This window comes from Apus apus, chromosome 2 (genome assembly GCF_020740795.1).
Source record: "Apus apus isolate bApuApu2 chromosome 2, bApuApu2.pri.cur, whole genome shotgun sequence".
Lineage (NCBI taxonomy): Eukaryota > Metazoa > Chordata > Aves > Apodiformes > Apodidae > Apus > Apus apus.
In genome coordinates this window covers 108,592,630-108,619,416 of record NC_067283.1, presented here as the reverse complement: position 1 = coordinate 108,619,416, position 26,787 = coordinate 108,592,630, and the positions used below count along the sequence as shown (strand labels likewise).

The 26,787-nt window shown below is 40.0% G+C and overlaps 1 protein-coding gene across 1 annotated transcript in view; it reads right to left on the bottom strand.

Moving 5' to 3' along the window:
* LAMA3 (laminin subunit alpha 3) overlaps positions 1–17,869 on the bottom strand; it is a 73,047-nt gene extending 55,178 nt beyond the window's left edge. The window contains exons 1-13 of the mRNA XM_051612137.1: positions 17,793–17,869; positions 17,146–17,302; positions 13,933–14,062; positions 12,485–12,627; positions 11,109–11,209; positions 10,808–10,961; positions 9,295–9,455; positions 6,454–6,562; positions 4,230–4,327; positions 2,348–2,513; positions 889–1,015; positions 661–800; positions 189–304 (exon numbers count right to left, since the gene is read on the bottom strand). Coding sequence (XP_051468097.1) covers positions 189–304; positions 661–800; positions 889–1,015; positions 2,348–2,513; positions 4,230–4,327; positions 6,454–6,562; positions 9,295–9,455; positions 10,808–10,961; positions 11,109–11,209; positions 12,485–12,627; positions 13,933–14,062; positions 17,146–17,265 — 1,565 coding nt within the window. The 5' untranslated portion in view covers positions 17,266–17,302; positions 17,793–17,869. The remainder of the gene's footprint in view (positions 1–188; positions 305–660; positions 801–888; positions 1,016–2,347; positions 2,514–4,229; positions 4,328–6,453; positions 6,563–9,294; positions 9,456–10,807; positions 10,962–11,108; positions 11,210–12,484; positions 12,628–13,932; positions 14,063–17,145; positions 17,303–17,792) is intronic.
* Positions 17,870–26,787: the final 8,918 nt, after the last annotated feature.

The following is a 26,787-nucleotide window of genomic DNA, read 5'->3' as shown; positions in this document are numbered from 1 at the left end:
TAATTTACAATAAAAGAATAATGGAAAAATGACTCATGGGAAACTTAATGGGACAGCATAAGCCATGAAAAGCAGCTTAATGTAGCAAAATGATGTGGATTTTATACAGATGTCTCTAATACAGAGTAAAAGTAATATTAATTCCCAGCTTGTTGTCAAATGTTCAGTTTTTAGAAATCAATGCTTACTCAATATAAAAACTGTTTCCTCCACATTGGCTGATAAAATCAAATGACTTGTCCACTGTCTTTTTGTCAAGAATTTTGTAACTGTAGGTGTCTGCTGGAACAACTAAGACATAATCCTTAAAACAACAAGAAAGCTAAATTGTACATTTCAGAGAAAAGCAAAAGACACAAGCTAACACATTTATATATTTAAACGTTGCTTCATTATGTGTTCTGGGTTTTCTCAAAACCTGTAACATTTTAACTGAAAAGAATAGGATAACATACTTCCTATCCAACCACCCCCAATCTGTGATTCTACAAGCAGTGTACAATAAAAACAGTCTTTAAAATTTAAAATAAAACAGAAGCAGTGCACAAGATCCTTAAAAATATGAAACACAACACTAACAGACAAATTATTTCCTGTTGGCTTTCATCTATGGTGAAACTGAGAACAACATTTCCAAGCACATTTATTTAATAAACATACCAGAACCAGCATTCTTGCATCAGGTATCATCACTGTAACAGAGACCTCAGGTTCAGAAATGTCAAGCTCAATTTTATTCTCTGCAACGACCTGATCCCGGCAGCCGGAGGTATGAGGGCAGAATGAAGCATTGAAGGAACCTAGAAGAAAAAACATAAAAGCCAAAAAATGCTCCATGTGCCAAAATGTTGAGAAAAGAAAGGGAGTAGATGAAATTCAGATGCTTACCTGACCACACATGTCCTGCATCCACGTGTACTTGCACGGGGAACATGGGGTATGCTGGCTGGTAAAAATGTACCACAAATACGTATCTGCCCAAGCGGGGCACTCTGCCACTTAAGGTAACCTGGTTCTGCAGAAACAAGAACAGCTCTGATTGCATATTTGCTTTGTGAAATAATCTTGGGTTTCTGAGCTGTGTTCTGTCACCTACCAGCAACGAAAGACAGGGGACTTAGCACCATGCAGGAAGCTAAAGATCTTTAAAAAAATCACAGAATTGCAGAACGGTTTGGGTTAGAAGGGACCTTCAAGATCACCTAGTTCCAACTCCCCTGCCATGGGCAGGGACACCTCCCACTAGATCAGGTTGCCCAAAGCCCCTTCCAACCTGGCCTCAAATACTTTCAGGGAGAGGACATCCACAGCTTCCCTGGGCAACCTGTTCTAGGGTCTCACCACCCTCACAGTAAAGAATTTCTTCCTAATATCTAATCTAAATCTACCTTCTTCCAGCTTAAAACCATTCCCCCTCATCCTATCACTACAAGCCCTTGTAAAAAGTCCCTCCCCAGCTTTCCTGTAGGCTCCCTTCAGGTACTAGAAGGCCATTATCAAGTCTCACTGGAGCCTTCTCTTCTCCAGGGTGAACCACCCCAACTTTCTCAGCCTGTCTTCATAGCAGAGGTGCTCCAGCCCTCAAATCATCTTTGTGGCCCTCCTCTGGACTTGCTCTAACAGCTCCATGTCCTTCTTATACTGGGGACCCCAGAACTGGACACAGTACTACAGGTGGGGTCTCATGAAAGCGGAGCAGAGGGGAAGAATCAGCTCCCTTGACCTGCTGGCCATGCTTCTTTTGATGCAGCCCAGGACAGGGTTGGCTTTCTGGGCTGCAAGCACACATGGCCGGCTCATGTTGAGCTTCTCTTCCACGATCACCCCAAGTCCTTCTCCTGCAGGCTGCTATTGATCCATTCTCCACCAAATCTGTATTTGTGCTTGGGATTGCCCTGACCTTGCACTTGGCCTTTTTGAACTTCATGCAGTTTGCACAGGCCCATCTTTCAAGCCTGTCAAAGTCCCTGTGGATGGCATCCCTTCCCTCCAGAGCATCAACCCCACAGCATGGTGTCACCAGCACACTTGCTGAGGATGCACTTAATTCCACAGTCCATGTTGCCAACAAAGATGTTAAACAGCACTGGTCCCAGTATGGCACTACAACTGCATGCTCCTATCTGTTTGCATGCCAAGCACATCTATAATCCTTCTGAGACTACTCTGGAGTTAAGAAAGAAGCTGGCATTTTTATTTCTTTATTTTTTCATGGCTTACTCAGTCTGGAGCATTTTGATCATATCACATCATTCAGTTTGGATTCTCTTAAAATGCTTCATCTGTTCAACTTTACTTGGACCATACTTTGTGACTTCAAAAACAAAGTTTTCAAAATATGAGATACCTGTAATGATGTCAAGGTGACTCCATTAATGGAGTTAGAAGATAAAAGGGCACTCAGTGGATCATGGATGATATTTCTCCATACTTTGGAAATTCTCCCATCCTTGAATGCATCCAAAACCAAAGCTGCTGGTGGAGTTTCATGCACTGAGGAAATGCATGTTGCACTAAACACAGAATTATAATAATTACTCTTGGAGCCAGTTAGTCACATTCACCAGAATCTGTACTAATATTGAATTCTCGGTTCTACAAATATTCCCATAGGTGTGTGCTTTAAATACACAAGTTCTCTCTTTAAATACACAAGTCAATGAGACTACTTAAGTACTTAGAAGCTAAGTATACCCTCAAGTATTTGTAGAATTGGAGCCAAAATAAGTAACAGTGCTCCTTGAAAGCATCCTCATTCATTCACTGCTGTGCTTAACTATTTCTTCCTTGGTATATTTAATTTTGAAGAACTTGACTGAGAGAAGTATTTTCCAAAACCACAGGAGAAAATTTTTGGGGAGTTTCCTGCTAGTATTTGTTCACTTCTCATAAGTATTCAACAGACAATGATTAATCTTTGCTCAAGACAGGCCCAGAACTGGAACAGCAAGTATGTTTCAGGGCCAGGATTGAGACGAATTTGCCAGGCCTGTGTGGGAAATCACATGCAGCATCTGCTTATGTTACTTTTCAACTGAGCCAAGACTCTATCCTCAACTAGGTGAAACCTAAACACTTTCAGGAAAGCACACATACTGCCAGGTAATGGTCCTAACAACAGAACATAAACTTACCATAAACTATATAATGAGATTAAAAAAAAGCATAACACAAAACCAAAGTAAAATGTATGCATTTCTACATTAGTTGTATTTTAAATAATATTTTTCACCCAGCTTCTTTCCCCCATTTTACTCTGAATATAAATGGCGAGGAACATAAAACTCCGTACGTGCAAGTACAAGTACCTTAAGTCTTAGAAAGCTGCTCTCAGTTGTAACACTCTGAGCAGGAAAATAGTTGTGATTCAGTGCTATGATGCTTGGAAGCCAAATACAGTCACATGCTTTTATCCAATTTACTATGCAGATTTTTCTGCTTTCTATTTCAATTCAACCATTATATTAGAAGCTACTGTCTGGAAAACTATCAGACTTAGTCAACACTGCTTCTGCCTCTGAAGTCCTGCAAATGACATTTACTTTTACTTTGAGGCCCTGCCCATTGTCAGATCAGTAGGAAGAAAGTCTTAGGAGTAGCATCAGGAGACACATCCTAGGGAGTGCAATGGGAACTCAAATGCGAGGCTCCCTAATTTGGAAGCTGCAGTGATAGTTTCTCTCTGGCCCAAAGGATAAAACATATGGAGAGGGGAAGAGCTTCAACAGGACAGAACAAGTGGCCTGAAGAACCAAAATCTGACACTTCTGAAGTTAAAGTTCAGGTTCAGTTCTTTGCAGCAAGATTTTGCAGTGGATTTGTGCCTAAAAGGGCAGTCATGTCCCCTACTTAATCACAAATTAAAGCCATTTTGGAACAGCTGAAGCGGTAACATGCTGAATGAAATTCCAGATGGAGTAGCAAAAATTTCAGGGCAGAGAAGATTAGACACCCATCAGACTAGACATCATGTGAAAGATGCAGGTTTCTAACACATCAGCACTCAGTACTTCAGAAAGGCCATTAGAGGGTTAGTATTAAAATAATCCTGTACAAAGACTGTCTAGATTACCACTAACGCTTCAGCTTTTTTACAAATATTGCTTTGCAAAAGTGGCCTACATACCACCACTGAGAAAAGGTTCATCCAAAAGAATTTAAATCCTATTTACTCTGCCTTTTTCAAGGTCTTCTTCAGAAAACATGAAGGATAAAACCAAGCACATTACCTTCCATCACGGGTACTCCTGTAAGCAGCTATGCACTGCACTTTAGGACTCACATATTCTGGAGAAAATTCTTCAGCTGATATAATACAGACCTTGTGCTGAAAAATAAGCACAAGGCAGAATTAACATTTAGTATCGTAAATAACAGGGCCAGGCCCTAGCAGGAAGGATGAAGCCCAATTGTAGCATGGGGATACCTGAGCCCTAAGCCATGTCGTGTCGTGGACTTCCCACAAGATTTTGGATCCCTTTACCTGCCTGCACCTGAAAGCCCAGTGTTGAATAGCATTTTTCTTTCCTTATCAGGGGAATGTTGGCTGTTCAGAAGTTAAATAAATAAAAAATTAAGTATATGTATGGTAATGGGAATGACAGAAGACCAACTTGCCGGGTCAGAAGCTAGGCAAGGAGGAGAGAGAGAAAAGCCCTCACATCTGTGCTGTTAAGAGACTTTTAGACCCTGGGGAAATTTCTAGATCTTCTGAAACACAGGCACAAACACTTGCTCACACAAAGTCCATAGGAATAAGTTCCAGTGACACCAGGATTTCTCTCAACAAATTCAGAACTCATTTTAAAATCCATCAAGAACACATGATTTTTTTTTTTTTTTTAACTAAAACTAGACATGAGCAAACAAAGCTGTGGTAGTCCTGCCATAGCCATGGTGGTAAGGACAAAAGGGAAGGCTTGTGGGTAGACATAAGAGTTAGGAATAATAAAATATATTACACACACTTACAAAATAACCTACGTGCAGGTTATTAAACCTGTGCATGGACTACTTGAAAAAAAGATAAAAAGGCAAAATAAGTAGTAAGGTAACTAGCACTACCTGTGTTTTTGCAGTAGTGAGCAGGGACTAGAAACCCTCCATCAGCTAGAAGGCAGAATGCTAAAAAGTTCCTTTTCCTGGGCAGCAAACATTGTTCCTGTTTTGCATGTAATGACCCACAGGGGTCTGCCCATTGCAGCAAAACAAGGGTAGACTCTGAAGCTTTGCACTGCACTTTATGAGCAGCTAAAACATTAGTGCCAAACACAGTATGGGTTTAGATAGCTTGTATGCATCAGTGTGAGATAAAGATTACCAAGTTGTAAGAGCCTCTCTTGAAAGCTGACCTTAAGTACACCATTTCCTCTTTATTTAGACCAGATTTCTGAACCCCAGCACTGAGGGTGGTTCCCCTTTGCCTCTCTGGCCTACATGACAGGGGCTCACACAAACATCTTTATCTCCAAAGCTGCTGCCACTGACTCTCTGATTACTGCCCATTATTCCAGAAGCTCTTCTTTCCTCCCTTCCTCCTATCTTTTACTAAGTGCAGTCTTTACATTTAATACACGGAAATTAACTTTCTGTATCTCAGGAGAATATTGTCATTTATCTTGCAGTAAGTTATTCAGAGAATGAAAACTAAAATTCAGAAATAAAAACACAGGCATTCTTAGCACAAGAGACTTCCACATGTAGAGATACAGACTAATAATATCAACGTTTTTTGGGTGTGGATCACGTTAGCACAGCAATTGCTGCAGGGAGCTAACAGACAATTTAAATGGTATTTATTCACACTGAACACAGCCTCATGAAACGAAGAAAGCATCAGTTGTTAATCCTAACAGTTCCAAGAAACTACTCTATGTTTATACCGGAGTTTCCACTCCGTATTTGAACCAAATGTGTAAATCACCTTGTGTGGAAAACAAACAACATAGAAGAAAATCCAGTGTACAGAAAAATATATACCTGGTGTGACCAAAAGATGGCAGCAAAGGCTTCAGAAAAAAAGCAGAAGTCTATGACTAAGGAATGCACTTCTTGCCTGAAATGATTGCATTTATTGCCTGAATTTTCTAAGAGATGCAGGAAAGTCCCATATGGATTTTGAGGATTTAAAAATTAAAAAAAAAAAAGTGAAACATATGGAGAAAAAAAATCTATAAAGTATAAAAGCTACCAGGTTCTTCATTTAAAGCTTACATGTGGAAGAGAGACGAAACTGAAATAGAGCACAAAAACCTGGAAAAACCCCTGCAAAGAAAGGCAAATTTCTGTTTATCTTTGATAAACTGTTTATCAAGTTTGCCTCAGTATTCTCTGATTACATCAAGTATGTAAGACACATATTACTACACACCTTGTGAACATAGGGAGAAAATATTTCTATCTACCCACTCAGGGAACAAGTGTTATTAAAGGCAATAGAAAATGGAAACTTACCAGAAGAAAATTAATTGATGATGCCTTAAGGTGTATCTTTGTATCTGCTAGAAGATCATAGGCTGCCAAGCGATTCCTGTCGTCAACTACAACGCTGCGACAGAGGAAACTGAGACAGAAAACAGGATTAAGACTGAGCCTGCTGGCATTGCCACTCTGTTCAGGCTATTGCCTAGCTCAGCTGCCTAGCTTTTGGCTAGCCTCACTGCTGGTGCCTAGCTATCCTGCTGGATCCTAAACCACAGCTACCTTTGGCCACTGGTGAACATGCAGTATCCTCGCTCATGAGACAAATGAAGTACCAGGTACAAAATTTAGCTTGTCCTTTGTGGGTTGCCCTAGCCAGAGCCCAAACTTCCACACATTAGATCAGATCTCCATTTGAGTTACTGCTTTAAGTAGGATGTGAACAGACAGGTGCACACACATGCTATCTGTAGAGGTTTCTAAGCTGTGTAGTATATAGCTTTTAACTAATACTCTGTGCCTGGCCCGTGCTCTTTTGAGGTGCCAGCATGCACCAGCTGCTGCTTCCACTACTAGTATGCACCACTGGTGGTGAGGAATGGCAGCTGGCAAAGTCTTGATTTTAGGAAGCTCTTCCATACTCCTCAACACAAATTAAAAAAATGGAGGTTTGTTTCTTACTGACTGCCTTCAATTGGCTGCACAACTTTGGTAAAGAGAAATACATACTAAGACAAAGAGTCTTGCTAAAGCCTTTGAACTCTGCCTTGTTCAGGGAGCATGACATCTGCCACTTGCCAAACATAGCAACAGTTCCCTTTTGCTAAAGGGAAGTCCTACAGGGCTCTAATTTTCTTTCTTGAAATCCTGAAATGGTTTGGGTTGGAAGGGACCTTCAAGATCATCTAGTTCCAACTCCCCTGCCTTGGCCAGGGACACCTCACACTATACTAGTTGCTCAAAGGCCCATCCAACCTGGCCTTGAACACTTCCAGGGAGGGGGTATTCACAATTTCCCCAGGCAACCTCTTCCAGGGTCTCACCACCCTCACAGGAAATAACTTCTTCCTATTTTCTAGTCTGAATCTATCCTCTTCCTGTTTAAAGTCATTCTCCCTCGTTCTATCACTACATGCCCTTGTAAAAGCCCCTCCCCAGCCTTCTGGTAGCCCCCCTTCCGGTACTGGAAGGCTACTATAATGTCTCCCCAGAGCCTTTTCTTCAGTTTGGAGCAACCCAACTTTCTCAGCCTGTCTTCTGAAGGTGGGGGCTCCAGCCCTCTGATCATCTTTGTGGCCCTCCTCTGGACTCGTTGCATCAGCTTCTTGTCCTTCTTGTGCTGGAGACTCCAGAACTGGACACTGCACTCCAGGTGGAGTCTCACTCTCTTTTGCACTTCTACTCAACTAGGCCAGCCAGCATGCTGTGGGTGAGAAGCTGTAACCACCATACAACCACTTTTTTGTATCTCCTCTATGAGCCAGATAATGCAGAATTTTCACTCTCGTCTAGAGCACAGCTTATGAATAAGGTCAGCTCAGGGCTAATGACATTTGAGACCAGAGAAATATAGGTACCTCATTTGTGATTTGCTGTAAGCTTGCAATGTTGTATTCTCTTACAATGTTTTATTGGGAATAATCAAGCTCATACAGCTATAAGAAGGTCTGGCACAATATATTCCTGATTCTGCAAAAAACTCTGATTTGCATGTAGCTCACTTTGTCATTTCTTGATTTATTTTTTAACAGAAGAGACTTCCTGCTTAGGGAAGATGACACAGCAATGTGTCCATTAGACATATGCAGAATGGCCACAGAAGGGATTTACTGCATTGCTACATTAAAGTAGCAAGGGCTTTCTTTGTATTTTCATGAACAAGTTTTCTAGTTGATCATATGAACAAAGAAGTATGTTCAAAATTAAGCCCATCAAATGTGTTTAGGAAAAAAAAACAAAACAGCAGCAGTAAGATGAAAGATTTATCACAAATAGTTTGGGGCTTCAGGTGTTACGTAACAGGCTAAAATAAGAGCTTTCCCCAGCAATAACCTGACAAGGTCACTGCTCCACACAGCTCTGCATCACAAACATGCTGATGACAATGATTTTTTTTTGTGCTGGGCGATTTCATCCAGAATATCCCTAAGCCTCCATTATGCAAAACACTTGGCTCACAGGAAAAACAGATGCATATCTGTAGCCCCTTGGCACCAAGTAGGCTTTCCCAAGGGCACAAATATCTGCAGGACCACAACCCTAATTTGAGTCATGAGCTGAAATGCTCAGGTGTTAAAGACAATCTCAGGACAAACAACATTTCTTGTGCAGAAACATCTATAGAAACCTCAGTAGTCAACAAGGTTAAAGAAGCATTTGGCTGAAGACCTTGCCTACAGCCTAACAGCCAAAGAATGGCTACACTCAGAATTTCAGAGACCATAATACTTCTGCTTTGGCAGATCTTTTTAGAAACAGTGGGAATACCCCCATAAAACTGGCTGCTACATTTTTTTATACCCAAAGTCCTTGGGCATGCTTTTAACTAAATAAAAACCGTGCAAGCATCTGCAGCCAACAGTGATGTTCTTCTACCAGACTCGAAGATTAATCGTTTATAAGGAGTTACAAACATATATCAAAAAGTAACCCTTTGTATAGGAATACAGTTCACTGAACCAGTAGCAATATTTAATGAGCTGATTACACAAAGAGAATAAAAAATCTGTACAATACCCAGAGAATCACATACTTGCTTTAGATCACCCTAAAATTCAAACTGTGTACACAGTGAAATGGATTCCAACACATAAAAAGTGTAATTTTATCCCGATGCTTATTTAATAATTTAGTAATTACTGCATAAATTCTTACCTGTATTTACAACTATATATTCTCAGTCTGCCTTCAGTGACAGGTCCAGGGCTATGTATTATTATCTTGGCAGTGTACAACTGATCCTCTTCGTTGGCATATTCAAAAACCAGAACATAACGACCCACTTGTGGAACATTTATGTTTATCTGTAAATTGACCTAGGTCAAGATCATTGAAAAATTGAAAAGCTGTTAGATTTTTCACTCCTTTACTTGCAGGAAGCTCCCTTTCCTGCCCTGCAAGCCAACCAGTCAGCCTTCACCCAGGACCAACCTTGTAATGTCTCAGCAAAAGACATCCAGAAGAATGGAAGCAATGCTTGTAAATATCACTTTGCCTACTAATAAGAGTCAACCAAGTTCAAGAAACAGCTGTCATAATAACAGCTGTAAAATAAACCTATGAAATTAGTATATTGCTATCTCTCTTCTCCCCAGCAGAAAATATACCAGCGAGGAAACTTCACTGATACTGAAAAATGTTAATCAACTCTAAGCTATCTTTAATAACATAAAAATTTAATCTACTTCTCCACTGTAAAAAATATTTCCAGGAACACAAGTCCTACTACAGCAGGGCTACATATTGATTCCCTATAAAGAGTGAAAGCATCTTCTCCAGCAAACAAGCAATGACCCCTTGTGAAGCATCAAGTTTTTCTTTTAGTTTACCTGCACAAATTGCTTAACACAACATTTGATGTAAAAGACTTTCAAGCAGTTGCACGGAAAGTGCTGTGGTTTAAAGGGGTTTTCACTACAGTTGGCTATATAATTATTTTCAAATTTAAACTCCTTTTTCTCAACATATCCTTAGGCTACAAACACCTAAACATATAAATAATCCTGTCAACAGCCCTCTTGACTTCACTGCAGTTACTCATGCTGGTAAAGTTTTGCACATGCATCAGCGATGAAGCAACAGAGCCTGTGGCATATAAATATTCTTGCTGCACTTGGTATTTTTAAAAGCAATATCCAAGCATAGCAATAGAGGGCTTAATCATTTTACATGTAATTACCATACACTTGACAAGCACACTTCTATTATATCTTTTCATTTCATAAAACATATGTTTCTCTTTCTATGCACCTACAGCAGTCGCATAATTACTTCTGCTTGTTTTAAAGTAACACCAAAAAAATGATGCAACTATTTCAGAAAAAATAAATCAGAGTGATGCATGTATGCCATTTCTGCTGACAAACCATTATGCCATTTCTGCTGCAATTAAACAGTATGCTGAAAAAGCCAGTATGCCAGAAGCAGAGGGATTTTTAATAAAATGTGTTTGTCAGAGAGAGATGTCCACTTGAGTCACAACTATAAATCCGCTTAAACTGCTCCATTTACACAGTTCTGTATAAAATGCAGAACTTGGTACAGAGTCTGTTTCAAGGACGTGTTACAGATCCACAAAGCCTGAGCTGCAAATCTACACCACTTTCAGCCTAGTAGGTTTATACTCAACAGTGCAGACTGCACTGCAATTAGCAGGCAGGAACCTGACCTCTCTTCCACTGATATGGGTCATCACTGGTTGATCCGGAGCTGGCTGTCGCACAGGTGTTCTTCTGTATTCTCCCCCATGTCTGAAATATGCTGCCTCTGAACCAAGGACACAGGAAAATCTTCCCAAGGGCAAATGCTGATAGAGCAAGCAGCTTACACAAAAAAAACAACAACAAAACAACAAACACCACAAACAAAGAAAACAAACCCAAACCACAAGATTATTATTGTTTTCAAGTGCAGCAGGATAACAATAAAATAATCCAAGGCACTGGTTTATGTGTAGCATATATACTGACTGATCTGTTGAAGCACGTCCTGAATAGGTGCAAGGTTCTGTAACTTGTATCTGCAAGATGGATGCCTTGTAGTAATCACTAGGTAACAGCACCATGTAATCCTAGGAACAAAGAATACAATAAATGCAAGACCATGCAGAAAATTACAAAAGGAACATCTCTAGACTTTCACAGTGTATAAATGAACAAACCCAACCACATAAATCATTTTTACAGAATATCTGCAAGACATGGTTGTTTTTTCTGTTACAGGGGCCAATAACGTCAAAACGTTTCTCCCTAATTCTATTTATACCTCCACAGAGATGGGACTAAGGCAGCTGCCCTGCAAGAAGGGAATCTCTGAAGCCAATCTCCCATCATGTGCTGTACAAGACAGTGATCATGAAGGAGCCTCCTCACACCTTAGTAACACACAGCCAGCTGGGTGAAGTTTTCACCAGTGACTGCAATGCACATGCACACAACTCAACTGTGTATGACTCCACAAAGGAGAGTCATGTATCTCAGCTGACTTTCTAAAAATATTCCACATAATCTAACCAGCTGTGCTTCAAAAGCTGGTATATTTTTGCCTTGCCTACTTAAACTAACATTATAGATCTTATTTATAAAAACAAATGAGAACATACTGGGCTAAGATAATTAACAAATTCCTTTTCAAAGGTATTATTAGAAAAAAACAAACAGGCCAAATAAGTATTGTCACTTTCAGCAAGAAACATATTTGCAAGTTCTTTAGTAACATTTTATGTGGTATGCCATAAATTTAACTGAGCCCCAGGCTTCATGACTAAAGGCACTGGCTACTTGTTAACTCTATGCAATATATATGTATGAATTTCAGTATGCTGTCTTTGTGATCATATGTCTTTAAGGTTTTTCATAAATGATCACCTGAAACAATTTCTTCTTATAGTAATTTCTTAGAAATGCTGTCAGAAAATGTTTCAGTTTTTCAGTGAGTAAAAGGAGAGTAATAATGGGAAGATAAAAACATGTAGAAAATTATGTGCTAATCATGCAAAGTATCTTATAACACTTTTCTGAAGGATCTTTGTCAAGAAACTAAAGCCTTGGTCACCTGTGGCTGATCAATTGTGCTGTATGTTAACACTGCCTTAGCCTTTGAAGGTACTATTTCCAGATACACTTAAAGTCTGTAAGCACAATAAAACTTAGAGCAGGTGAAAGTCAGAGAAGAAAAAAAATTAAACAAGACAGAAATATAAATTTTCATAATGATACTCTGCTGCTGTACTTCTTTCACCAGTGCTGAATTTCAGTTGCTTGCAGGATTCTTCCTGGCAAAGAACTCCAGAGCAATACTGTCATGACAGCCTTCGAGCACACATTTTCCTCAACTGTTTTCTTACCAAGAGGATTTCTTCTGCTGTTATACTGATAGTCCACATGCCCGGAACCAGTGAGAAAGGCTCTGTGGAACTTTTTCCTGGGATTGTGATAAAAGCTGGCTCCCTGCTTGGTGGGAAGACAAACTCCTTGCTCTGAGAAGTCCCTGCCAGCAACAACAAAAAATCAAGTAAAAAAAAACCAAAACATAAAGGACTGTGTAAGATCTCTCTATGTGCTGGACTGATTATTTCATCCATAAACTTGGCCTAACAGGAGCTGATCAGTGCTTTTCTGTCTATACGCATTAACAGTGCATTCAGCCACACACAGTAAGCTACAGAGCAATGCAGTAGTTGCTGTCTTTGCTCTTACTAGACTTGAGCAAACTGGTTCAGAAAAGCACAGCTCTGCCTCTGCAATGGCCAGTTTTGTAATACTCTGAAATGCTCAATTCTTACTTCCCCTTCCATTATTTTCCATTCAACCTCTCTCTGCACTGACTCTGACTCACAATATGTTCAGCTGGCACAAGGCCTGCTCTTACGGGACTTTCACTGATTATTTCAGATGCTGGAGATTCTCAGTAGCATCTAAAATGTTTAGTTACAGACAGTAACTGATGTTAACTTCTGGGCAGAGAGAATGTACAAGAGAAATGTAGCTGCGGTATAATTGATCAGAGAAAAGTAATGAGGATCAATTACTATGAATATCAAAGGTTTCCTCTTTGAAGCCTCTGGACACAGACAAAAACTGTTTCCCTGCCTCCCAGGCAGTACAAGTCAGACATGACCACAAACTGCTGCCACTCTGTGGCATCTCTGAAGTCTTTGGTTTTGCCTCCTCCAAATTACTAAAAAAGGATCTATGACCAAACTCCATTAGCTCCCATCAGTATGCTGAGGTTAGGCATAGTAAGAGATAATTCTGCATATAGGCTTGGTATGCCTCTGCCATTCAAAGGATATAGAGTACTTATCTCTTATCAGGGCCCAAAAGGCATCACATGCTTTTGAGGTCTACAGTCAGAGCTAAATTGGTAAGACTGGATTAATCGTTAAATAATTGTCATTCATGGAATGAAGGCAGAAGCCACCTTTAAACTGAAACATCAAAGGCAACTAAACCAAAATAAATGCTGTTATCCCTTCTTTAAAAGCTTTATAAAACTCACAATTCAGCACTTCCAAGTACAGAACTGAAAGTACCGAGTTTGGCAAACATTTGAAATAACCAACGTTGATTACTACCGTAAGTAGTACGCACACATGTAAGTAGTATGCAAGTTGCATGCAACCACAGCCACATCAATTACAAAGCAAAACATATCAGGAAAAGCAGGAAAGCACTGACACTGTTAAAAGTGATGCATTTTAAGCGACATTATAAATTTGACTCAGGTGCACCGTGAAAAGGCTCCTCTGATCTAACATTCGGTTGATCCACTGCACCATTGAGTTGCACCTACCTGTTTCAGGCCCAGACTGACAAGCAGATATGCGACCAGATGTTTCACCTCCAGGGTTAATGTACCTCAGGATAATGCGAAATAAGGAGAGGTTTGATTTGTCCACATTCAAAGTTATCCTCACTTCATTCTGAAAAATGGAAGTTAATAAACAAAAACAGCCATAAAGCGCTGAATAGAGGAACAGTTAGAAGCCATGCATGCACCATACTAAAGTCCTACAAGAAAAACACACATGCAGAAGAGTATATACTGGAATGGTAATGCTGGTGTATGACAGAAGAAGACAGGCAAGCCTAGTGAGAAAATTAATTCACTTACAAGTATAATTAGTGCCCAAATGTTTTCCCTCAGCAACTGAGATCTTCCCTTTATAGCTTTTTGAGCCCAGGCTGACATAGCGGAGGACTATGTGGAAGAGCTTAGGGGAAGCCACAGTGATAGGCACAACCACCTCTGGCTGGGAAAAATAAAAAGAAAGGGAAAAAGGAGGAAAGGAAAGTATATTATTTGTTACTAGCACCCGGAGAAAGAAAAACCATTTGGCAAAGACAAACTCCAAAACAGAAAAGAAAGGTTTGGGCAGCTCACAAAAGAACACAGAACAAAATCCCCTGTGAAATAAAACTCTCATTGAATAACAGCTTATCCAGAAAGACACAGAATGACTGAACTGACACGTGTGTTGACATTGCCCCTTGATACACGGACAGTGTTTTACTGTTATTCTCCCCTCCTGTGCCATAAAGGAGGCATAGAGTACCAAGGCCTGCCCATATTCCTGACTTCCCAAGGAACAGGCCAGAATCATTGATACTAGTCTGAGATCACACACAATGCTCCACAGCATGCTGACATCTCAGACCACTGCTGAAACTTCTGCTCCTCCACTAGATCCCTCAGTTTCTTTAGACATGTGATACCATGCCTGACTCCCTTCGCCCTGTGGCTGAACCAACACCTCTGGAGCCACGTTGTTCTTGTGCCCACAGGAGACTGTATTCACACAGCCCCCATTATTTAGCTTGCAGAGCAACAGAAAATTAGCAGAGGCATGTTCAAAGGTTGGTGGTGGACCAGGAAAAATAGGATTGGTGCAAACTCAAGTGTTTGGCTTCCTTCTTTCCATCCTAAATCCTAAAGCTCCTCTCAGAAACCAACCCCCACCAGTTCGCCCACAACAATCCCCCCGCTATCCCCCTTTCCAAGGTGCTTGTGGCACAGTTACCTTCCCACCACTGTGGTCTATTCTGCTTCCCCAAATGCACATTGGTTTCTTCTGTTCCATACATTGGAGAATGGAACACAAAGCCTCATTTCCTCTCACTCCTAAAAGCTACAATAAAGGCAAGATTTTCAGCTCCCAGATGCTGTTCTGAAGGTATGTCTCAGTCCTGTCATCACCATCCCAGAGATCTCCACCTTCTTAATACAAATGCACAGCAGAAAGCAAAGACAGACATATTTCAGAGCTCAGAGATCTACTGAGACTAGCTAGCTAAAACTCTAGGTGATTGCAGAAGGGCAGTGGACCAGAATGGAAAACAGAGACAAGCAGAGGAAGTTTTTAAAAGTGTTGCTTTAAACGGAGAAGAATGACTTCTGAAGGATACTACATGAATAAGAGAGGCATGTAGGGAATACCTGAAAAATAGACAGGAACAAAAATGAAAAGGAAAAAGAAATAAAGAAACTTGCTTCAGAAGATTTATAAAAATGGTTTCTAAGCTTTTAAGTAAAACGTAGAAGACAGTGAGGGGAGAGAAAGAAAATACATGTGAGGAATGAGGGAGGAAGAGATGCTGGTCCCTGGCTCCAAGCAGGGCAGGGAGTGGGAGGAATTATTCTTTGAGCTCTGACACAAATTTAGGCAACTCTGGCCAGTGCTTTTAAATCTGAGCCCAACTGTGAGCTTCTCAGTCTGTAATGACACCCCCATGTTGGCAGCATGACAAGACACCAGCAACCTCCGCTGAGGTCACACCTTGCTTTTTTATTTAATCTCAATTTTTTTTTATTGTTTTGAAATAGTTTATTTTAACAAAACTTGTCACATTAGCCTTTTGTGTCTTATATAAAGTATCACTATTTGCCTTCTATAAAGGAGGATTATTTCATGGTCCTGCAAGACACAGAAATGCTATGTCAAAGTTCCTTCAACGTGAGACTATCTTAGTTATGAAAAGATCTAACTAAGGAGGGCCTGGACCTGGTAATTACTTACATGAGTGAAAAGCTTTATCCAGATAAGCAAAATAATGCACACTTTTAACAAGATTAGAGACTAAGTGTTTTCACCACCTCTTTGCAAAACGCCACTGGATATGAAATGCAAAAAAGCAGCTGAGCTAGAAAGCAGAAGTTAAGAAATCCCAATTACTGGAGAGTTGCCTTCATTTGTGAATGGGAAGTAATTCTGAATATCCAACAAATAAGAGCTCTAGGATAAAACAACCAACGAACAAAGCTGAAAGAGCAAGTAATGAAGAACAGAAAGGAAATCACTCTGCTTGGTGCAATGGTTACATGCTTATGTCTCAGTCTATCACGATCCATTAGTGCTCGGACAACTCAGAGTTTGGACACAACTGTAACAGAGTAGTATTTTAAAAAGAGTGAGCAAATCCCATTTATTGTTCAAATCTACTGTTTTAAAATTCAAGTTCAAGCTCAGCAGTTCAGTCCAAAGTCAGACAGGTCCCTTCTCACACAATTAAATTACAGTGAATTTCTTCATGTGATTTACTTCTCTTTGCTGTTGTTCAGTTTATTTGTAGACTCTAATGAGACTAAAATAAATGTTGCCAAGATGCCCCTGCTCACAGCTCCTGTTACTGAATCACATACTTACCTGTTTGTGAAGTTATCAATGCTAATAAAAGTTGGTGCCATTTTCTTCTTTGCCCAATATAAACTGCAAGTGCAAGAAGACGCCAGTGACAGCACTGTGATGGTACCTGAAAAATCTTACGGACGCAGACTGCCATGGAATTGGGTAATTCAAACTATTTAGCCAAGCAATGACCAACTTAAAATAATACCAACATTCACTATTCCAAACAGCAATACAGCACCAAAGAGTTTGGATAAGTGAGATCCTGTCCTTTTTTTCCTGTTTTCTCCATAACCTTGCACTCTCACAGCAGTGCTATAGAGACGTATATACCATACACCTATGTTTTCAGCCCAAAAGTCTTGAGTGAAATAGCGTACTTGTATAGAGGACATCTGGGCATATCCTCTCCAACTGAAGTTAGGAAATTCCTGAGGATCATAGCCAAACCGAATTTCCCTTCCCGTGACAGTAGTACCATCTTCAATCTCAAACTTCATGTGGTGCAGATCAGGAAAATAATAGTTTTTTTCAGGCCTTTCAAGGAGGAAAAAAAAAGCAAAACACCACAAAACAACAAAGAATTAACAGTCTACATCTACATTATGGTCTACATCTAACAGTGTAAAGCAGTGGGAGGGTGGTGACCTACTGGTGACTAAGGAATCTTGACAGCAGCTAATAAATTGAAGACAGCTGGTAAGATGGATGCAATAAGAATTCTCTTTCCAGTAGCTTTTACAGGTTAAATACATTTTCCTATATAATTCTTGATAGATATATAGATACATGTGCAATACTACTGCAAAATGGATATTGGTTATTTAAGGGAACAAGTTACAGAGTCGTGTTAAAATAACAGAAGAAAACTGCCCAGCAAAATTAGTATCACTAACTAATAGAATTTATCAGCTTACTTATCAACAAATCCAGAATCTCACATGAAAGGATAGCAAGGGACTCGGTGGGCAGTTTCACAAGAACTATGCTAAAGCAGGAGTTATCATGGGGCTACAGTCAGACTCACTCCTGACAGGCTGTCCCCACGACGTGTGGCCGGCACTGGCAGCCACCCGAGGGCTCAGCACACGCCGGGCTGAGGGATCCTCCAACATCACACCAGCAGCCTGCCAGGGAAAGAGCAGAAGTCAAAAATCCCCTCAGAAAAAAAAAATATCAAAGGTATGAGAAAGTACACCTCGATTCTGCTAATCGAACACCATTAATGACTCATTTCCTCCTTACCTAGCCCTTCAGACTCCCTCAGGCTCACATGTTCACACACATGTGTAAGCCGCAATTATTTCTGGCTTCCCATGTTTGTGGTTGTTTTCTTTATTTCTTCTTGGAATGTGACAAAAGCCACTTTTTAAAAAATCACAAGTAATAAGCCATGCCACAATACTCAATTTTGCAGAAGGGCCATTCAAATGTTTTGCTAATAAGTCAAAATTTCTACAGCAATATCACAATGAGTAATTACTCCAAAAAAAACCCCAAAACCAAAGAACAAAACCTAATTTACAAAAATGGAGAGATGTTATTTTTCAGAGTCTGATATCCCTATATTTAATTTATTTTACAAAAATTGCATACAACAAGAACATATGTATTTCTGTAATAGCATATGCATATTTTTAACCAGTACTGGACAACAACGTTGAGTGACTTTCAGCAAGAGACAGGACTTGTTACACCTAGTAATAAGATTTGAAGCTGAATTGAAAAGTTGGAAGTTCTTAAACACATATTTACATAGTAGTGTAAGAGCATCCTGTTTTCTAGAACAGGATAAGCATTTGTAATCTCACTGATATAAAGGGTATTTAAAGTATCTGACACCTTTGTGAAACCAAATCCCTTTGGTTAGCTCCTTGTTTTGCACATTAGGCATGAAAGCTATGTTTGATACAGCAGCCAGTATTTTTAACTTTGCACATATTAAATTATTATTGGAAGTACTTCAGTGGTTTAAAAAGAACGATCTTGCATTAACTCTGGAAAGGTATAAAGCAGACTCAAGTCAGTGAAAATGCTTTCAATAATTTTAGCAAACCTAAATGTACAATGGGGGGACAAGGAGGGAAAGGAACTGTTGAAGTAGGCCTGCATCCCTCAAAACACACGGCAGAGCAAATATCCTTCAGAAGAAGGACCACTTTCTCCACACCACAGCTACATCTGGCTCTGCTTCAAAAGACATGGAGCCCTGGGCTAAAGCAATACATGAGTATGAATATACTTGAAATAAAATAAAATAAAGTTAGTATATTTTAAGTTTCTGTTGCAGCAGCAGACCTTAGAAAACTGCTAAGCAGAACAGAGAGCTACCACTCTTAAAGGTCATGCCTGCAGGAAAATCAACCACTCCTCAGGAGAAGGAGTGAGAGGATGAATGACTCTCGGTTATCTTTTTTGATAAGATAACAGCTTCAGCAGCACCTGGCATGATCGCACCGACACGCTTTGACAGAGAAGCCTCAGAGTGGTGGTGGTAACGAAGAACAGAGGAAGATAAGGTGAAAGACAATGAACTCCAAGAGGAACACTTTTCCTCATGTGAGCCAGCCACAAAATGGCTGGGGACGACAGCAGTACCATCTGCCTTGTTCTTTCTCCCTCTGGAAGGCAAATGAGGAGTCACAAGGGCTACAAGCAGCAGTGCTAAATGCTGTGCACTTGTGTGATCCAACAAATACACCCACATTTTCAAAATGCAACCTAGGGAATTTTAAGTACTTCTGTGCCAAGTGCAAATGTGCTACTAGAGATGCCTTTTCTGCATCTTACCTTGGCAGCCAAAATAATTCTTGTTTTTGAGGGCATAATAACCAGCTTCACAAGTGTCACAGGAATCTCCACAAACATTAGATTTGCAGTAACAATGCCCATTCTCCTGTGAAGAAGACAATTTCATCAAAGCGTTTCATCACCCCCTTCAGAAATTTAATCTTTCAGTACTTTGAATTTCCTCTAATTCTAATGAGGAAAAACATTTTAATCTCAACACAAAAATATTACCTGGACATAACTTCTGTCATTTATAATCTTCAGTGAACATATGTCCTGGTTTGAGCCAGGATGAAGCCAATTTTCCTTTTATTGATTTTTTTTTTCCCTTCAGTAAGCTTTCCTTTAACTAGTAGCAGTGTTCCAACTAAGACTGATAACGATGGAATGTTTCTCTACCTGCTGGGTCTTCAAGGTCACACCTTTACTCTGCCAGCTCAGACACTACGGGGAGATCTGTGACCCCCCCGTAGGAGGCTGAGTTAGACAGACAGCAAAACTGGCCAGAGATATTCCATTCCATGTATCTACGTAAGCTCAGAGGAAGGTCAGAGATCACAGAAAACAACTTCCTTCTTCTTCTTCCCTTCTCTTCTGTCCATGGCTGGCGTCCGGGGAGGACTCCGTCCATCCAGCACCATTGACCTCCAGGCTCAAGCTCTCCTGACCCTCATCACCTTGTGCTCTCTCTGGCAGCAACTCCGGGATTTCTTGGGACTGTTCCAGCTGAGGAGAGTGCTGTGGGAGTTGCTGGGGGTGGGGGGAGGCGAGAGGCTTTTGCACATACCTGAACATATCTGTATATAATTTTATATATTTTCTTATATCATTAGTGTTTAATTAAAGCTGTGTAGTTTCGTTTTCAATCCAGCCAAGCCTCTCTCTTTTTCTCTCTCTCCTCCCCTAGCTGGGTGGGAGGGGGAGGGGATTGAGAGACTTGTTGTCAAACCTGAGTCAACTGGTGACAACATACCAGAAAATACATAAACTCTCCTTAGGATGTATAAAATTCCTGCATATAACTGTTTCTTTGCTGCATAAAACCAGTCCCTTTATGTGCAAAAGCAATAACCAGAGCTAAGATTTTTACTTTAGCAAATGTTACAACAATCTATCTTTACAAAAAATCAATTTAATTATTTCTTTTAATTTCACTTTACCTGCTGACATTCTCCAATTCCACTTAGTGTTCCACTCACATCACACTGGCATGCTGCACAGATGAAAAAAAGACAATCTGCATTTTGTCTTTCCAAGGTACTTTGCAGGTAAAAAATCCCCACCACCCTGAATCTGCAGTTTTGAGCGACAGTGCCATAAGCTGGATTTTACTCTGGAAGGTTCACAATGGCAGATGGCTACTGACACAAGGTGAGAAGAAAAAAAGCAAAGGAGAAAGAATGTGGACTTCTGTGTATGTGTGATTTACTGGTGTGTTTTTAAGTGTTCTAACTTGTGTCTAACAAAAACAGTCTTGAGTTGGATTTGCAATTGTTTCCCTTCTTAAAAAAATTCAAACAATTGATGCAAAACAGTGCCTTCAAGCCTGACCAGCAGCTCCTTTTCTTCAGTGCTTCTTTGGGACCAGCTCAAGTCTCTGCATGAAATATAAATGAAGCAAATATTGCAGGAAGGAGCTATGCTGGCCTATAGGTTTGATGAAACCCAGTATTGACACCGTGACTGAAGGCCAGGTTGGATGAGGCTTTGTGCAACCTGGTCTAGTGTGAGTTGTCCTTGCTTGTAACAGGGAGGTTGGAACCTGATAATCTCTAAGGTCCCTTCCAGCCTTAACCATTCTGTAAGATTAATTACATAAATTAATATTTGAGGAGACATTTAGGATTAGTTAATTAATTAAAATAAAAAATAATATTTGAGGAGATATATATGATTTAGACTGTATAATACTTGGAGATTTACAGTCAATGTAATGATATTGATATCAGCCCATATCCTCTCTGTGTGGCTGTTATGGTGGAATCTGTTGGAAAGGAAATACTTGGGGACAAAAAGATCTTTAAAGATTCTTTATCTTTTTTAGTCTTTAGAATTATTACTATCTGCCTGAAAAATATACACTTGCTATTAGCAAACATTGAAAATTGCAAACAGATGGGTATTATATAAGATATAAACAGTAATGGATTTGTCACACCCTGAAACTACAAGAAGGCTTTTCATTCTTACACAAGCTAGGAGATGATAAGTGAAAGAGCACCTTTTTCTCAAAACAATGAGCCAAATTCTGATTTCTGTGTTAAGGGCAGAAGTCCTGTGTCACTGCAGTAAAGCTGCCATAGGACAGCATGAAGTACACATCATTGTAACTCAGTGCATGCCTTGGCCCAGCACCAGCAAACACTCATAAAATTCTGGCCTAATTTCTAAAGGTAACTGCTGGTATCATGGGTAATTCAGTGTTACAATTAAATAGTGTGAAAAAACATGCTGTTAACAAGAGTTGTGAAAGTCACTGAGCACCAAACATTTTGACAGTGAATAAAGATTACTTTCAGAAGAACTTGACACATTCCATAAGTCAAAGAAACCTGTCGTGAAGCCATACCTGTACACCCCTCAGGGTTTTCTCTGGCCAGGTTCCAGTACAATGGTTTGCATTTACTACAGGTAGGACCTTCAACATGCTGAAGACATTTACAATATCCCTAATGACAGAAAGGAATTAGTGTGAGTTCATCTGTTTCATAAAAAACATACTGCTCTTTAGTATTAACAAAAACCTAATATTATTTAACAGCTCAGACTTCTGAGATTTTTCTCTCATAGTATCAGCACAGGATCACTCGATCGTGTGTATTTTTTCCATATCTAATTTATTCTAAATGGATGCACTTTCAAATTCTTTTAGAGCCTTATTAGAACTGCTCAAAACTATTAACTGTTTTGCAAAAGTGTAAAAACAAATTTCCTTAATATTCCATAATAATTCATTTTTATATTTGCTCCTTCTTTTATTGGTGGAAGACACACACCTCTGTATACATCAGCCTACCACAGATGCCTCTTCCATCAGTCAGACTTACTCTCTAGGTCTTAGCTATGCATTTAGCAATGATTGATTTCTGGTAATATGTCAATACTAATAACCATCATGCTATTAATAAAAAAAAAAAATAGTGGAACATCAACAGTTACAAAGAGATAATTTTTTCAGTAATAATTTGATGCTGAAATGGCCTGTTGCAACCCAGAACCAGAATGTCTTTGAAACATGCATAGGCTCATATGCACATCTGTATGTATATATTAGTGCTCTATCATAGCAAGACAAACAATATGCATATTCCATATATAAGAGATAAAAAAGCCTCACCCTCAACAGCGAATTGCACTGGTATGATCAAAGAACAAAACACAAAGTTTATTTCCACTCCTACTCTGCAAATAAGCTTTTGCAATTGTTTCACAGTCTAAGAGCAGGCTTCAGGACTTCAGCAATGAAGAGAATGTGTTCAGCCAAGGCGTGTGCATTATTAACATGTATTGTCAGCTGCAGTGTTACAATACTTACGGAATGAGAACCAACGCTACCTGAAGGGTCACATTCACTGCTGACACCTTTATGAAATCAAAAAACAAACACATTAAAAAACCTTTTGAAAACAAAGCTGTGGAATGCAGTAGTGCAGAAGTACAATGTAGCAGGTGTGAGTTTGAAAGGACTTTTTAATACAGTTACCTTGGAGGGACTCTAATACTTTAAACTTCAAGGCTGGCAGAAGCCTTTGATAATGATTTTTCAAATGCCTATTAAGTCTGGTTTAGACTGTTTGGTTTGGTATGCAAAGTAACCACCTGGAAAAACACAGCACTAACCTAAAGAACTAAAAGATGTTTTCCGAAAGTTCCTGTGCCAACATCCAAAAAAGGTTTTAACCTTATACTTCACTTCATGAAATAATATACAGAACGACAAACTCATCTAACATGTGCTCAAGGTGTGTTCGTCCCTCCCCATCCTTCAGGAGTTCTATAGAACTCTGCATGCAACAGACTGCCCTGGAGAACACCCTGCAATAAAAGCAGGGGCAATCCCAATCAGAAGGGAGGATTGTCCCTCAGAAGCATTACCTCCACAGTAGGGGAAGCTGCTGGCTGCAGAAAGACACCTGTCGCACCGTCGCCCTGTGACACCCGTCTGACAGGCGCACTGCCCTGCTGCGGGCTCACACGTGCTGTGCTGGGAACCCTCACGGGAGCACTGACAAGCTGTGTAACAACAAACCAAGACAGGTTCACCCTGTAGGTACCAAGCAACGACTTTCCCAACTTATGTACTGTAGAGGTTTTGAATACTATTTGTCTAGAGTGCTCTGGATTTTTCTTTCCAATAGCTCCTATAGCTCACAAGGTCCTCTATAACTCACAAGGTCCTCACACCTCCTTGGAATCTGTGAGTTTAAGTTGACACCGTTTTCTTCCTCTGCTCCTGACAGAAACTGGTAGGATTATCTGGAACCACAACACATCTCTCTTCCTCAAAATCTTTGTCTCATTCTATGAGCAGGCTTGGGTTTGGCTTTCTGCTTTCTTGATCTTCTTATGGTTACAGAAAGCACAGGTTAAATTCTGTAATTAGACATACACTTCAAAATATGATGGTGAAATACATAATTGAAAATGTTATGTCCATCCCACCTTCAGATCTGCAGACAGAGGAGATCAGAAGGAAGCTTTGTAACATACCGTGTAACAATCTTATTGTTCAGATTCCTACATAAGGTCTAAGTTGAACAATAATTTGCACATAGGTGATAAATAAGAATAATGCCACAAAAAAGAACAATGGTGCTGCAGTCCACGGGATTATCTTTGTTCAGATAGAGTCTAAGGGTGCAATGGTTAATGTTATTTAGTTATTTTAGTAAAGTACTTGCCAGTCTCCTAAAAAGAGAGAACAAACTTATCACATTTTTTTTTGCTGTGATTGTGGTGATTAGTAATAGCAGAATTCTGAGGATACATTCCTTCTTTAGCACTAATAATCACTTGACTTCTAGGAAAGAGCAGGTCTGTTCATGATGATCAAGAAGCATACTGATTTTAGTGACAGAGCCTGCAGGTTTCCCTCTGCTTGATGTGAGAAACCTATATGCACATTCTGGGCCTGATCAACTGATCTATATGGGCAGGAAAAACTGTTGATATGATGTAAGATTAGCAGAGTCGAGCCGAGCCCCTCTAGGATTTGTGGTGCAACATCAGCACCTGTCAAGAGCACACACTAATGCACTTAAAAGTTTACAGAACAGTGCATTAGAATATCAGAAGCTCAAACCAGTTGAAACACAGCTTAAGCTATGTAAGCTGAGTAAGTCAGCACTCATAAAGGTAAATACCCATTGCCCAGCCTAAGCTTTAGATTTCATATTTTAAAAGAGAGATACAGCTGCACCAAGGCCAAACATTGCTATGCTCACATTAATTCAACTAGCACAGGAACAGCGATGATGTGCCAGGGAGGACTACCAGTCTGTGCCAGCCAGAAAGCCTGGCCACTGCCTCGATCTTCCATGCTATTGTTGCCAGCTTTGGCTGGAACAAAACTATTGTGGTTACAGAGGTAGTTTTAGATTCAAATATGTCAGAGAAAAATTATTTTCTTCTGTATTGCAGAAGTAAGAAGGGAAGCCCCAGCAAAAGGAGGAAAGGCTTTTACTCACGCAAGCAGCTGGGATAGCTGTAGTAACCTGGAGCACACTGGTCACACCTACGTCCAGCGTAGTTACTGTGGCACAAGCACTGACCTTTAGGACCACATGTATTCTCCACTGAGCCAACAGCATCACAGTTACATTCTGCGTAGAGGAAAAAACAAAAACAACTGTCCTGACACATATCTGTCTAATCCAACAGTTGCTTAAACCAGAGTTTCAAAAAACACGCTACCTTTGAATGTAAAGCAATCATGAGGAAACCAGATAATTTTACCATCAAAAATCAATATCCTGAAATAGATGCATATACTGTAATTGCTTCCTCAACTATTGATAATCAGGTTCTGACTGCAATTCTATAATGCACAGTTTAGAGATCTAGCTTGATGCCTTAACAAAACGTGTAAGGATCAGAAATCCATCTTACAGTGGAAAGCACGTCACATGAGAGAAGTACTTAACATCTTCAAAAAATAACCCCTGAGAAACAGCATCCACAAAGCCAGGCTAGGTTTAATGGCTAACAAGAAGCTTATTAGTAATGATGCACAAATAAATGATACAAAAGGTAAAAACTGCTGTCATCTTACTTCTACAAGCTGGCAAGCAATGCACTGCAGGAATCTGTACTAGGCATGTTATCAGACTAAAACAAAAGCTATTTTCAGACTGTAAAACAAACTCCTCTTGGAGTTACCACTCTTTTGGGCTAACAGCTCTCTCACAGACAAGATGTCCTATTTAACTGAAATGATGGTGGACGTTACACAGGGTCACACTTTATAGGTACACAAACAGGAGCACATCCATGAATGCCACCTGTGCCAGATACAAGCCCAAATGCTGCAGTTAATCACTTGGATTTTACGACTGACAGAAGTACAAAACAAACACTGTCTCTCTGTTCCATGTTCATGTTCCTTGTTCCCCCTTTCAGTTCCTCTTTCTGCTGCAGCCAAGAACATCTGATTTCGCTGTGTTTACTTCAAAGATGCCTGGAAAGATTGCTAGGCTTGCTAGGAAGTTAGTGGAAGAGAAATACAAATACTGACGCTTACAAAAACATCACCTACACTACAGTGCTCATTTTAATAACACTGCTTTGTTTAAAGGCTTTATTTTGACATCACTCCTACTGAATAAAGCTTCTACTGAGTTCAACAAGGCAAGACCAGAGATCAGCTCTAGCTGCAGCAAACAAAAAATTATGGATCTGCCTCGTTTCTGAAGATGACAACTCCAAACAGGAGCAGCAGGCTGGGCTGCTCACTTTCCACTACGGTTTGCAGCATGCTGCATTAGATTAAGTTTAAACCCATGGCAGCTTGTTTTAACAGAACAAGCTGTGAACTGCAGCAGTTCTGCGTCATACCACTGACTGTGTTCTCAGCTATTTTTATCCATCTCTTACAATTTGTTTTTGCATGCTCTTTTGAGCTTTCCTGTCTCTTTCCAGCCTTTAGTGTTAAAAGGTCAGATGTTTTCAGTACAGGTTTGATTTGCTTTAAGATTGCAACCTAGTTAGTTCTCAGAAAAAAAAAAAGGTTAGAG